The sequence below is a fragment of the Salmo salar genome, chromosome 26, assembly GCF_965601325.2.
Source record: "Salmo salar chromosome 26, fSalSal1, whole genome shotgun sequence".
Lineage (NCBI taxonomy): Eukaryota > Metazoa > Chordata > Actinopteri > Salmoniformes > Salmonidae > Salmo > Salmo salar.
Genome location: NC_138316.1, coordinates 41,849,725 through 41,865,331, shown reverse-complemented (window position 1 = coordinate 41,865,331; position 15,607 = coordinate 41,849,725). Strand labels below are relative to the sequence as shown.

The window sequence follows — 15,607 nt, the reverse complement described above, 5'->3', positions numbered from 1 at the left end:
GTCTCCTTCCTGAGCGGTATGACGGCTGCGTGGTCCCATGGTGTTTATACTTGCATACTATTGTTTGCACAGATGAACATGGTACCTTCAGGCGTTTGGAAATTGCTCCCAAGTTTTAACCAGACTTGTGGAGGTCTACAATTATTTTTCTGAGGTCTTGGCTGATTTCTTTTGATTTTACATTTAACATTTAAGTCATTTAGCAGACGCTCTTATCCAGAGCGACTTACAAATTGGTGGATTCACCTTATGATATCCAGTGGAACAGCCACTTTACAATAGTGCATCTAAATCTTTTAAGGGGGGGGGGGGTTAGAAGGATTACTTTATCCTATCCTAGGTATTCCTTAAAGAGGTGGGGTTTCAGGTGTCTCCGGAAGGTGGTGATTGACTCCGCTGTCCTGGCGTCGTGAGGGAGCTTGTTCCACCATTGGGGTGCCAGAGCAGCGAACAGTTTTGACTGGGCTGAGCGGGAACTGTGCTTCCTCAGAGGTAGGGAGGCGAGCAGGCCAGAGGTGGATGAACGCAGTGCCCTTGTTTGGGTGTAGGGCCTGATCAGAGCCTGAAGGTATGGAGGTGCCGTTCCCTTCACAGCTCCGTAGGCAAGCACCATGGTCATGATGTCAAGCAAAGAGACACTGAGTTTGAAGGTAGGCCTTGAAATACATCTACAGGTACACCTCCAATTGACTCAAATGATGTCAAATAGCCTATCAGAAGCTTCTAAAGCCATGACATCATTTTCTGGAAGTTTCCAAGCTGTTTAAAGGCACAGTCAACTTAGTGTATGTAAGCTTCTGACCCACTGGAATTGTGATACAGTGAATTTTAAGTGAAATAATCTGTCTGTAAACAATTGTTGAAAAAATACAGTCATGCACATAGATGTCCTAACCGACTTGCCAAAACTATGTGTGGTTGAAAAACGAGTTTTATTGACTCCAACCTAAGTGTATGTAAACTTCTGACTTCAACTGTATCTACATAGCATAGTAGAGAGTTGTTGAATTCTATGTAATGTCTGTGTGCCTGTCTGTGTCTCTCAGAGGGGGCATCGGAGAGCGGCTATCTTCCACACCAAGAGGCAAAGATGAAGGCAGGGTTAGAAAAGGCCCTTCAACATAAAGACAAACTGCTGGAATACGATAAGAACAGGTTGGGATGTAGTGTGCATGTAGCATTGATGTGATTTCACTCTCGCTGTTTAAAGTCAAATTCTTTATACTTTCTTCCTGATGCATTTGGAGGCTATGTCCTTTATATTTGGAGGCTATGTCCTTTATATTTGGAGGCTATGTCCTTTATATTTGGAGGCTATGTCCTTTATATTTGGAGGCTATGTCCTTTATATTTGGAGGCTATGTCCTTTATATTTGGAGGCTATGTCCTTTATATTTGGAGGCTATGTCCTTTATATTTGGAGGCTATGTCCTTTATATTTGGAGGCTATGTCCTTTATATTTGGAGGCTATGTCCTTTATATTTGGAGGCTATGTCCTTTATATTTGGAGGCTATGTCCTTTATATTTGGAGGCTATGTCCTTTATATTTGGAGGCTATGTCCTTTATATTTGGAGGCTATGTCCTTTATATTTGGAGGCTATGTCCTTTATATTTGGAGGCTATGTCCTTTATATGCCGATGACAGGAGTGAGATTACCTTCATATCCCCTCCTCCTGTTTACATCGACAGTACGCGACGAACGCAGGTCCTGGATGACGAGTCAGACTACTTTGCCACTGACTCCAACCAGTGGCTGTCGCCTAGCGAGCGCGAGCACCTGAGGAAGAAGGAGGAGGAGCTACGGGAGCTTCGCCACGCCTCCAGGAAGGACAGGAAGATCACGCTGGACTTCGCAGGCAGACAGGTGCTTGACGAGGGAGAGAATAACAGTCATTACTACAACAAGTGAGTGAATGACTTGAGAACATCTCAATTCACACCACAGGAGGTTGGTGGCACCTTAATTGGGGAGGACAGGCTTGTGGTAATGACTGGAGAACAATAGGTGGAATGGTATCAAACACACGGTTTCTGTGTTTTAATGCCATTCGCTTGGTTCCAGCCTTTATTGGGAGCCGTCCTCCCCTCAGCAGCCTCCACTAATTCACACCCTACTCCTCATATAGTTTACTACTGCAGACCGGAGCACCATGGACTTGCTGATAGGACAACATGTTAGGTAGAGCAGAAACAGACTTAGTCCCAGGCTTAGTTCTGTGAGTGCTTGGGTTACATAAACAAGAGTAGGTTTTTAATACACCCTTCAGACATTCACAACACAGTGATGACCTCCATTTCTCCTGGTAATGTATCCACACTGTTATAGCTAGAGGGGTTCACGTGTGTGTAGTTTGAAACAAGGCATCTAAAAAGCATCGGAATGACCACACTACTTGGTGTTTTTAGGTTTGACGAGACTGTCAAGGCCCTCAACACAGGCACCAAGGGGAAAGCTCCTCAACGCCCTGAGGGACCCGCGGGACGGCAGCACCTGAGAGAGCTGGTCAACCCCAACATCGTACAGGCTGCACCAAAGGTAGGACACACACACACACACAGTATTTTCTCATGATGTTGTGGCGTGTCTATTTACCCTGGTAAATCCCTCTACAATTGCTAACATTTTGTCAACATAATTCTGTGAATCTCTACTCATATCTTTCTTTCCATGCATCCCCAGTGGGTGGACGTGGGTAGTGGCCCTCGGAGATCTCAGGATAAAGGGGTTGTTGGTACAGAGGGGGACGGCGCTGTAGGCCCAGAACGCTCCAGACTCCGGCTGCAGGACAGAGAGCTGCAGGAGATGGCAGACGGGGGCTGGTGCCTCAGCATGCACCAACCATGGGCCTCGCTACTGGTCAAAGGAATAAAGAGGTACAGAACACTCTAATGGGCCTCGCTATTGGTCAACAACATCCCTACTGGCCATGCTATTGGTCAAACGCATCTCTACTGGCCATGCTATGGGTCAAAAACATCCCTACTGGCCATGCTATTGGTCAAACGCATCCCTACTGGCCATGCTATGGGTCAAACGCATCCCTACTGGCCATGCTATGGGTCAAACGCATCCCTACTGGCCATGCTATGGGTCAAACGCATCCCTACTGGCCATGCTATGGGTCAAACGCATCCCTACTGGCCATGCTATGGGTCAAACGCATCCCTACTGGCCATGCTATGGGTCAGACGCATCCCTACTGGCCATGCTATGGGTCAAACGCATCCCTACTGGCCATGCTATGGGTCAAACGCATCCTTACTGGCCATGCTATGGGTCAAACGCATCTCTACTGGCCATGCTATGGGTCAAACGCATCCCTACTGGCCATGCTATGGGTCAAACGCATCCTTACTGGCCATGCTATGGGTCAAACGCATCCCTACTGGCCATGCTATGGGTCAAACGCATCCCTACTGGCCATGCTATGGGTCAAACGCATCCCTACTGGCAATGCTATGGGTCAGACGCATCCCTACTGGCCATGCTATGGGTCAAACGCATCCCTACTGGCCATGCTATGGGTCAAACGCATCCTTACTGGCCATGCTATGGGTCAAACGCATCCCTACTGGCCATGCTATGGGTCAAACGCATCCTTACTGGCCATGCTATGGGTCAAACGCATCCCTACTGGCCATGCTATGGGTCAAACGCATTCCTACTAGCCATGCTATATCAGGAAGCACATAACACACTATTAAAAGGCCCTGCAAAGGCATTGAGTAGGAACACGACAAACAATGGACTATGTTATTGATCAAAAGCATCACTATTGGCCTTGTTATTGGTCAAAAGGCAGCCTTTTTGACTAGCCATTACAAAGAAGGGGTACAAACTGATGTATGTAGTCGTCTGTCGCTCAGTTAGTAGAACGCGGTCCTCTGTAGCTCAGTTAGTAGAGCACGGTCCTCTGTAGCTCAGTTAGTAGAGCCCGGTCCTCTGTAGCTCAGTTAGTAGAGCACGGTCCCCTGTAGCTCAGTTAGTAGAGCACGGTCCCCTGTAGCTCAGTTAGTAGAGCACGGTCCCCTGTAGCTCAGTTAGTAGAGCACGGTCCCCTGTAGCTCAGTTAGTAGAGCACGGTCCCCTGTAGCTCAGTTAGTAGAGCACGGTCCCCTGTAGCTCAGTTAGTAGAGCACGGTCCCCTGTAGCTCAGTTAGTAGAGCACGGTCCCCTGTAGCTCAGTTAGTAGAGCACGGTCCCCTGTAGCTCAGTTAGTAGAGCACGATCCTCTGTAGCTCAGTTAGTAGAGCCCGGTCCCCTGTAGCTCAGTTAGTAGAGCACGGTCCCCTGTAGCTCAGTTAGTAGAGCACGGTCCTCTGTAGCTCAGTTAGTAGAGCACGGTCCTCTGTAGCTCAGTTAGTAGAGCACGGTCCTCTGTAGCTCAGTTAGTAGAGCACGGTCCTCTGTAGCTCAGTTAGTAGAGCACGGTCCTCTGTAGCTCAGTTAGTAGAGCACGGTCCTCTGTAGCTCACTTAGTAGAGCCCGGTCCTCTGTAGCTCAGTTAGTAGAGCACGGTCCTCTGTAGCTCAGTTAGTAGAGCACGGTCCCCTGTAGCTCAGTTAGTAGAACACGGTCCTCTGTAGCTCAGTTAGTAGAGCACGGTCCCCTGTAGCTCAGTTAGTAGAGCACGGTCCCCTGTAGCTCAGTTAGTAGAGCACGGTCCTCTGTAGCTCAGTTAGTAGAGCACGGTCCTCTGTAGCTCAGTTAGTAGAGCCCGGTCCTCTGTAGCTCAGTTAGTAGAGCACGGTCCTCTGTAGCTCAGTTAGTAGAGCACGGTCCCCTGTAGCTCAGTTAGTAGAGCACGGTCCTCTGTAGCTCAGTTAGTAGAGCACGGTCCTCTGTAGCTCAGTTAGTAGAGCACGGTCCTCTGTAGCTCAGTTAGTAGAACACGGTCCCCTGTAGCTCAGTTAGTAGAGCACGGCCCCCTGTAGCTCAGTTAGTAGAGCACGGTCCTCTGTAGCTCAGTTAGTAGAGCACGGTCCTCTGTAGCTCAGTTAGTAGAGCACGGTCCTCTGTAGCTCAGTTAGTAGAGCACGGTCCTCTGTAGCTCAGTTAGTAGAGCACGGTCCTCTGTAGCTCAGTTAGTAGAGCACGGTCCTCTGTAGCTCAGTTAGTAGAGCACGGTCCTCTGTAGCTCAGTTAGTAGAGCACGGTCCTCTGTAGCTCACTTAGTAGAGCACGGTCCTCTGTAGCTCAGTTAGTAGAGCACGGTCCTCTGTAGCTCAGTTAGTAGAGCACGGTCCCCTGTAGCTCAGTTAGTAGAGCACGGTCCTCTGTAGCTCAGTTAGTAGAGCACGGTCCCCTGTAGCTCAGTTAGTAGAGCACGGTCCTCTGTAGCTCAGTTAGTAGAACACGGTCCCCTGTAGCTCAGTTAGTAGAGCCCGGTCCTCTGTAGCTCAGTTAGTAGAGCACGGTCCTCTGTAGCTCAGTTAGTAGAGCACGGTCCTCTGTAGCTCAGTTAGTAGCGCACGGCGATTGCAATGCCAGGATAGTGGGTTTGATTCCCGGGAACACCTGTATGTTTAAATGCATGACTCAGTCAGTCTGGATAAAAGCGTCTGCTAAAAGGAATATGATGTGTGTCCAGGGTGGAGGGGAGGAGCTGGTACACATCCCACCGCGGGATCCTGTGGATAGCAGCTGCAGCCAAGAGGCCCACCCCTGAGGAGGTCACTCAGGTGGAGAACATGTTCCTTCAGATCTACAAGAGAGGTACACACACACAGTGTTACACACACACACACACACACTGTTACACACACACACTGTTACACACACAGTCTACCACTTTCTCTACACCCCCCCCACACACACACACACACACACACACACACACTGTTACACACACACACACTGTTACACACACACACGCACTGTTACACACACACGCACTGTTACACACACACACACTGTTACACACACACACACACACACACACACACACACACACACACACACACACTGTTACACACACTGTTACACACACACACTGTTACACACACACACACACACACTGTTACACACACAGTCTACCACTTTCTCTACACCCCACACACACTGTTACACACACGCACACACACACTGTTACACACACACTGTTACACACACACTGTTACACACACACACACACACACTGTTACACACACACACACACACACACACTGTTACACACACAGTCTACCACTTTCTCTACACCCCCCACACACTGTTACACACACACACACACACACACACACACACACACACACACACACTGTTACACACACACACACACACACACACACACACACACACTGTTACACACACACACACACTGTTACACACACAGTCTGCCACTTTCTCTACACCCCCCACACACACACACTGTTACACACACACACACACACTGTTACACACACACACAAACTGTTACACACAAACACACTGTTACACACACACACACTGTTACACACACAGTCTACCACTTTCTCTACACCCCCCCCCCACACACACACACACACACCCTGTTACACACACACTGCTACACACACACACACACTGTTACACACACACACTGTTACACACAGTCTGCCACTTTCTCTACACCCCCCCCCCACACACACACACACACACACACAGTTACACACACACACTGTTACACACAGACAGTCTGCCACTTTCTCTACACCCCCCCCACACACACACACACTGTTACACACACACACACTGTTACACACACACACTGTTACACACACACACAGTTACACACACAGTTACACACACAGTCTACCACTTTCTCTACACCCCCCACACACACACTGTTACACACACACACTGTTACACACACACACACCACACACACACACACACACTGTTACACACACAGTCTACCACTTTCTCTACACCCCCCCCCCCCCCCCCACACACACACACACACAGTGTTACACACACAGTCTACCACTTTCTCTACACCCCCCCCCCCCCACACACACACACACCCTGTTACACACACACACACTGTTACACACAAACTGCTACACACACACACACAGTTACACACACATGCTGTTACACACACAGTCTGCCACTTTCTCTACCCCCCCCCCCCCCATACACACACACACCAATCAATTAAAATATTTATTAGGATGTATGTAAACATTCTGTTGACTCTCTGACCACCCTCCTCTCCCCAGATCCTAAGTTTCCTAAAGACTACCCCACCAGCTGCCTGCTGGGCTGTGTCAACATGACCGACTGTCTGTCTCAGGAGCAATACAAGGAGCAGGTTAGTGTGACCGCGTACCTTCCTACGCACATGCTTCTGTACACTGGTACCCGTACGAACATGCCTCGGACACTCCGAGCACTTAGCTCTCCGTGAAGGCTATGTGATGTTCTCCTGGTTAGTGTAGGAACCACAGAGACTTCTAACAGAGAGACAGGACATAGTTTCAGCCTGGCTGGCGTGACACGCCCAACACGTCTTTTCCCCTCCCTCTCAGCCAAGAAAACACTCCAAGAGATAAAAACCGAGAGTCTGGAAAAATGGATGGGATTTTAAACTGTCTGTTCCCGGAATATTGTTTTTGACTGCCGAGTGGCTCTTGTTCCAAGCGGTAGTCATCCTCTTAGATTAAACTGGGATGAAATGCTTTGTTCCAAAAACATCCTGTCATTATTTTTTGGAGCAATGCAGAAATGGATTTTCAAAGTCAACGTAATTACAAGGTAATAGGTCAGGTAACAGTTCCTGTGCCCCAGAACACTAAGGTAACCTGCCTGAATGACTACCGCCCGTAGCACTCACGTCTGGAGCCATGAAATGCTTTGAAAGGCTGGTCATGGCTCACATCAACACCATTATCCCAGAAACCCACTCCAATTTAAATACCGCACCGACAGATCCACCGATGACACAATCTCTATTGCACTCCACACTGCCTTTTCCCACCTGGACAAAAGGAACACCTATGTGAGAAGGCTGTTCATTGACTACAGCTCAGCGTTCAACACCATAGTGCCCTCAAAGCTCATCACTAAGCTAAGGACCCTGGGACTAAACACCTCCCTCTGCAACTGGATCCTAGACTTCCTGAATGGCTGCCCCCAGGTGGTAAGGGTAGGTAACAACACATCCGCGACTCTGATCCTCAACACAGGGTCCCCTCAGGGGTGCGTGCTCAGTCCCTTCCTGTCCTCCCTGTTCACTCATGACTGCATGGCCAGGCACAACTCCAACAGCATTATTAAGTTTGCTGATGACACAACAGTGGTAGGCCTGATCACCGACAACGATGAGACAGCCTATAGGGAGGAGGTCAGAGATCTGACCGTGTGGTGCAAGGACAACAACCTCTCCCTCAACATAACCAAGACAAAGGAGATGATTGTGGACTACAGGAAAAGGAGGACCGAGCACGCCCCCATTCTCATCGACAGGGCTGTAGTGGAGCAGGTTGAGAGCTTCAAGTTCCTTGGCATCCACATCACCATCAAACTAGAATGGTCCAAACACACCAAGACAGTCGTGAAGAGGGCACGACAAAGCATATTTCCCCCTCAGGAGACTGAAAAGATATGGCATGTGTCCTCAGATCCTCAAAAGGTTTTACAGCTGCACCATCGAGAGCATCCTGACGGGTTGCATCACAGCATGCTATGGCAACTGCTTGGCCTCCGACCGCAAGGCACTACAGAGGGTAGTACATACGGCCCAATACATCACCGGGTCAAGCTTCCTGCCATCCAGGACCTCTATACCAGGCGGTGTCAGAGGAAGGCCCTAAAAATTGTCAAAGACTCCAGCCACCCAAGTCATAGACTGTCCTCTCTGCTACCGCACGGCAAGCAGTACCGGAGCACCAAGTCTAGGTCCAAGAGGCTTCTAAACAGCTTCTACCCCCAAGCCATAAGACTACTAAACAGCTAATCAAATGGCTACCCAGACTATCCCCCCCACGCTGCTGCTACTCTCTGTTTATTATCTATGGATAGTCACTTTAATAACCCTACCTGCATGTACATAATTACCTCAGTTACCTCGACACCGGTGCCCCCGCATATTGACACATTGACTCTGTACCGGTACTCCTGTATATAGCCCCGCTATTGTTATTTACTGCTGCTCTTTAATTATTTGTTTTTCTTATCTCTTACTTTATTTTCTTAACTGCATTGTTGGTTAAGGGCTTGTAAGTAAGCATTTCACAGTAAGGTCTACAACTCTTGTATTCGGTGCATGTGACTAATAACATTTGATTGAACACGGATAGTTAATATAATCTAATTCAGTTAGTTACTGAATTAACATGTAACTTTAGATTGGTGCTAATAGGTACGTAGCCTAGCGGTTAAAGCGTTGAGCCAGTAACCGAAAGGTCAGTGGTTCGACTCCCCAAGCCGACTATGTGAAAAATCTGTTGTTGTGTCCTTGAGCAAGGCACTTAACCCAAAATTGCTCCTGTATGTCGCTCTGGATAAGAGCGTCAGCTAGATTATTTTTTATAGCTTTGTTTGCCTTTTCCAGTCTTTACACACGTATTTATTTCATCCCAGCTCTAGCACATCTGATTCAAATAGTCTGCTAATAATCCAGTTGAAGTAGAACACTTGTTCAACAGCTGGGCATCCCATAGAGAAACAGATTGGTAGAGGTAGAAAGTAACTCATTATAACTACTCTTGTTACTGTAATTTAGTAGCTTTTCAGAGTACTTGTAAAAAAAAAAAATTGTAATTTTAGTTTTATTTCCCAGAGAGGAACAGGTTGGTGACCTAGGCTAGGGTGTAATCATTCTACTACAATGACATCATTGGCTTTCCTCTTTTCCTCCCTACTGCTATACAACTTCTAACCAGCAGAGGGTGTACTGCACCACTTCAGCATCAACCCACAGCCAGCCATTTTACACTGACTGGAGGCTGCAGCACAATCACCATAAAGCACTGCTGAACCACAACACAATTCAACCCACATTACTCCCCTTCTCTATCATCTAAAACACAAACGTGATCAACCAAACCCACATGGTATTAAGTTAACCCACGTTCCCATTACGTCTAGAGCAGTTAGATGAGATGGAGAGAAACGCTGTATTTCAGGGAGGCAGATTGACTCGCATCACCCTTTGATGTATAATGAATCAATCGGGTGCACTGGTGCTCTCGGTGGTCTTTAATCTTTTGCCTTTCATGCTGTTTAAATGTGGAGATGCCTCAATGCCTGGATGGCCCAGTAAGGCAGTACCACTCCACCCCAAACCACTATGACTAAGGCTGCCAGCAGCTCTTTGAACATTGTAGTCTTTCTAACATGGATTGATTGAAAGCTATGTCTGTTTTGTTTTAACCATGAGGAATGGGGATCTTTGTTGTTTTGGTTAGGTTTATTTAGAATGGATTCCATCTGCTCCCTGTTCCTATGGAGGTTTACCACAGAGCTGGTTCTTTTCTATTATGTCAGCCATTATGTTGACCAGCGAAATCACTGTCTTGAAAAAAAAAAAGGAAGCATGTTGTTTTGTGTTCCGTGTGTGTCTGTCTCCAGAGAAAGAGTGTTTGGGTGATTCCTAGAACAGAAAAGACCCTGAGTTTGGGGATATATTTTTAGATTAGGTAATATATATATATATATATATATATAAATAAAACATTTCCATACACACAAAAGCTTATTTCTCTCCATTTTTTTACACAAATGTGTTTACATCGTTGACAGGAATATGCACCACAGCTGTTGCCAGAGAATTTAATGTTCATTTCTATACCATACGATGCCCCACACATCGTTTTAGAGAATTAGGCAATGCGTCCAACCGCCCTCACAACCTCTGACCAGGTGTATGGCGTTGTGTGGGCAAGCGGTTTGCTGATGTCAATGTTGTGAACGGAGGGCCCCATGTTGAGGTTATGGTATGGGCAGGCATAAGCTACAGACAACGAACACTTGCATTTTAGCGATGGAAATTTGAATGCACAGAGATACTGTTACCTCATGTTTCAGCATGATAATGCACAGCCCCGTGTCACATGGATATGTACACAATTCCTCGAAGCTTCATACTCACCAGTCATGTCACCCATTAAGCATGGTTGGGTTGCTCTGGATCGACGTGTACGCCAGCATGTTCCAGTTCCCGCCAATATCCAGAAACTTTGCAAAGCCATTGTACAAGAGTGGGACACCATTCCACAGGCAAAAATCAACAGCTTGATCAACTCTATGTGAAGGAGATGTCACGCTGCATTAGGCAAATGTCGGTCACACCAGATACTGACTGGTTTTCTGATCCACGCCCCTATCTTTTTCTAAGGTATCTGTGACCAACAGATGCATACTGTATGTACAGTGGCTTGCAAAGTATTCACCCCCCTTGGCATTTTTCCTATTTTGTTGCCTTACAACCTGGAATTAAAATAGTTTTGGGGGGGGGGTTTGTATCATTTGATTTACACAACATGCCTACCACTTTGAAGATGCAAAATATTATTCAAAGCAAAACTGCTCCAGCTCCTTCAAATTGGATGGGTTCCGCTGGTGTACAGCAATCTTTAAGTCATACCACAGATTCTCAATTGGATTGAGGTCTGGGCTTTGACTAGGCCATTCCAAGACATTTAAATGTTTCCCCTTAAACCACTCGAGTGTTCCTTTAGCAGTATGCTTAGGGTCATTATCCTGCTGGAAGGTGAACCTCTATCCCAGTCTCAAATCTCTGGAAGACTGAAACGGGTTTCCCTCAATAATTTCCTTGAATTTAGTGCCATCCATCATTCCTTCAATTCTGACCAGTTTCCCAGTCCCTGCTGATGCTGCCACCACCATGCTTCACTGTGGGGATGGTATTCTCGGGGTGATGAGAGGTGTTGGGTTTGCGCCAGACATAGTGTTTGCCTTGATGGCCAAAAAGCTCAATTTTAGTCTCCTCTGACCAGACTACCTTATGTTTGGGGAGTCTCCCACATGCCTTTTGGCGAACACCAAACGTGTTTGCTTATTTTTTTATTTAAGCAATGGCTTTTTTTCTGGCCACTCTTCTGTAAAGCCCAGCTCTGGAGTGTACGGCTTAAAGTGGTCCTATGGACAGATACTCCAATCTCTGCTGTGGAGCTTTGCAGCTCCTTCAGGGTTATCAGTCAAATGTATTTTTAAAGCCCTTCTTAGATCAGCTGACGTCACAAAGGGCTGTACAGAAACCCAGCCTAAAACCCCAAACAGCAAGCAATGCGGGTGTAGAAGCACGATGGCTAGGAAAAATTCCCTAGAAAGGCCAGAACCTAGGAAGAAACCAGGCTATGAGGGGTGGCTAGTCCTCCTCTGGCAGGGCCTGGTGGAGATTATAACAGAACATGGCCAAGATGTTAATGCTCATAGATGACCAGCAGGGTCAAATAATAATAATCACAGCGGTTGTAGAGGGTGCGACAGGTCAGCACCTCAGGAGTAAATGTCAGTTGGCTTTCAGAGTATCTCTACCGCTCCTGCTTTCTCTAGAGAGTTGAAAACAGCAGGTCTGGGAAAGGTAGCACGTCCAGTGAACAGGTCAGGGTTCCATAGCCGCAGGCAGAACAGTTGAAACTGGAGCAGCAGCACGACCAGGTGGACTGGGGACAGCAAGGAGTCATCAGGCCAGGAAGTCCTGAGGCATGGTCCTAGGGCACAGGTCCTCAGAGAGAGAATTGGAGAATGCATACTTAAATTCACACAGGACACCGGATAAGACAGGAGAAATACTCCAGATATAACAGACTGACCCTAGCCCCCCGACACAAACTATTGCAGCATATATACTGGAGGCTGAGACAGGAGGGGTCAGGAGACACTATGGCCCCGTCCAACGATACCCCCAGACAGGGCCAAACAGGCAGGATATAACTTTGGTTATCTTTGGTCTCTTTGTTCCTTCTCTGACTGTTGCCCTCCTTGCCTGATCTGTGAGTTTTGGTGGGCGGCCCTCTCTTGGCAGGTTTGTTTTGGTGCCATATGCGTTCCATTTTTTAAATAATGGATTTAATGGTGCTCCTTGGGATGTTCAAAGTTTAGAGAAAAAAATGTGTAACCCAACCCTGATCTGTACTTCTCCACAACTTTGTCCCTGACCTTTTTGGAGAGCTCCTTGGTCTTCATGGTGCTGCTTGCTTGGTGGTGCCCCTTCCTTAGTGGTGTTGCAGACACGGGCCTTTCAGAACAGGTGTGTGTATATATACTGAGATCATGTGACACTTAGATTGCACACAGGTGAGCTTTATTTAACTAATTATGTGACTTCTGAAGGTAATTGGTTGCACCAGATCTTATTTAGGGGCTTCATAGCAAAGGGGGTGAATACATATGCACTCAACACTTTTTCGTTTTTTAGAATTTTTTGAAACAAGTAATTTTTTTCATTTCACTTCACCAATTTGGACTATTTTGTGTATGTCTATTACATTAAATACAAATAAAAATCAATTTAAATCACAGGTTGTAATGCAACAAAATAGGAAAAATGCCAAGTGGGATGAATACTTTTGCAAGGCACTGTATTCCCAGTCATGTGAAATCCATAGATTAGGGCCTAATTTATTCCAATTGATTGATTTCCTTATATAAAGTAACTCGGTGAAATTCTTGCATGTTGCGTTTTATATTTTTGTTCAGTATATATTGTTGAACATCATATATTCTACTACGGGCATGCCAAAGTTCCAGAGTGGGATTTCTGCTACTTTTAGCATTAACAGAGTGAATGTGAAAATGGATTCAAAATGGTCGCCCTCTGCTGGGGATTTGCAGGATGTGTAATGATACAATTAAAAGGAGGGTGTCACGTCCTGGCCAGTATAAGGGTTAATTGGTATTGTAGTTTGGTCAGGACGTGGCAGAGGGTATTTGTTTTATGTGGTTCAGGGTGGTGTTTTTTCTAAAAGGGGCATTTGATTTAGTATTCCGGGGTTTTTGGGCACTGTTCCTTGTCTACGTATTTCTATGTTGATCTAGTTGGTTGTATGTCTATGTTTGGTTAATTGGGGTGGACTTCCAATTGAAGGCAGCTGTGTGGTGTTGCCTTTGATTGGAAGTCCTATATTAGTTGGGTGTGTTTGTCTGTGTATTTGTGGGAGATTGTTCTGTGTTTAGCCTTGTGCCTTGCCAGACTGTTTGTTGTTCGTTCGTTCTCTTGTTTTGTTATTTTGGTGTTCATTTTGGAAGTTAATAAATGTCAAGATGAGCGTACACATACCTGCTGCGTTTTGGTCCTCCATTACCAACGACAACCGTGACAGAGGGCTGTGATTGGTTATATTGACTACTATGCTCATAACTTTAGAGTATATTATATTCAACCATATATAGAAAAATGTGGCATATCAAAAATGATGTATTTTCAATATTAATTTTTCTCAATTATGCTTTAAGATACAAATGTCATATATGTCACCACCCTTCCTCCATCGGACTATGGATTACATTTTGTGAAAATCCCCCAAAATCCTGTTTATTTTCTATCTAGTTTGTTGAAGAAGCACCCTGTCTCTAATTGACCTGGCTGTTTGTTTTATTTCCCCGGATGCGATCGGGACAGTGAAAACATCTGTGACTGCATCTCTGCCACCCCTCCCCTCCTCACACACACACAAACTCTCACTCACCCCTCATACACACACACATTAGCTCTAATGAGATATTGACACAGTTGGGAAATTGGCACGCTTATTTTTTTTATGAGATATATAAACTGTGCTGGTGAAATGTAATTGGCTCTGATTACTTTGCTGTACGGGTGATTCTTAAGTCCGTGTGTGTGGGAGGTGACTAGACAATGGCAACAAATCACTCTTATTGTTTTCACTTTTCCAATCAAATGATACATTTTTCCTGTATTTTTCCTAATAGGCGTCGTACATGGAAATAGGATAACCTACATCTGGGAAATGCACTAAACCTTGAGACCACTATAGGCTTACTGTGTGACCCTGACTACTAGGACTATTTGAATAGGAATCTTTCCCTTTGTTCAGTCTACTTTCTCTCACCTACCCAACCTTTTCAGGGCCATAAAATCATGTCGGGGGCTGTGTGACTGCCTTTTCATCTGTGTGTGTGTGTGTGTGTGTGTGTGCTTGCAGAGAGGTTCACAAGGCAGCCATAAATAAAAGCCCCTTTCAATGTAGCCTTTCAGGAGAGGGAGAAGAGAGGGAGGATAAAGTAGAGACCAGGTAGAAGCTACACAGGACTAGAGTATAGTCTAAATACTGTATCATCCTTCGAGTAGTGTAAGTAAATACGTAGGAGTGTGTGGATCGCTCTCCATTTCCTTCACGCTAGCCATTTAGCCATAGCCGCCTGTTTTCCCATGTTATATAATGGGAGTTAGCATAACGTCGCTAGCGCTGTAGCTAGCCCGCTCCCTAGAGCCGCCGTGTGTGAGGCAGGCAGGGGATTTACTGTACTGTAGGGCTGGGAGTTGCCAGGGACCTCGCGATACGATATTATCACCATACTCAGGTGCAGATTCGATATGTATTGAGATTCTCACGATTTATATATGTATTGCAACTCGATGTTCCAAACATATTGCTGTTGCAGAGGGAAAAGGAGCTATGCGAAAACCAGTTTTGATCAGTCCTGGAAATAAAAGT

General features: G+C 46.3%; 1 protein-coding gene across 2 annotated transcripts in view; it reads left to right on the top strand.

Moving 5' to 3' along the window:
- Nucleotides 1-15,607, top strand: part of LOC123730756 (activating signal cointegrator 1) — a 125,564-nt gene that overhangs the window by 2,393 nt on the left and 107,564 nt on the right. For both annotated transcript variants that reach the window (XM_045708389.2, XM_082969737.1), the window contains exons 5-10: nt 1,047-1,155; nt 1,694-1,909; nt 2,411-2,540; nt 2,685-2,878; nt 5,596-5,720; nt 7,184-7,275. In XM_045708389.2, coding sequence (XP_045564345.2) covers nt 1,047-1,155; nt 1,694-1,909; nt 2,411-2,540; nt 2,685-2,878; nt 5,596-5,720; nt 7,184-7,275 — 866 coding nt within the window. The remainder of the gene's footprint in view (nt 1-1,046; nt 1,156-1,693; nt 1,910-2,410; nt 2,541-2,684; nt 2,879-5,595; nt 5,721-7,183; nt 7,276-15,607) is intronic.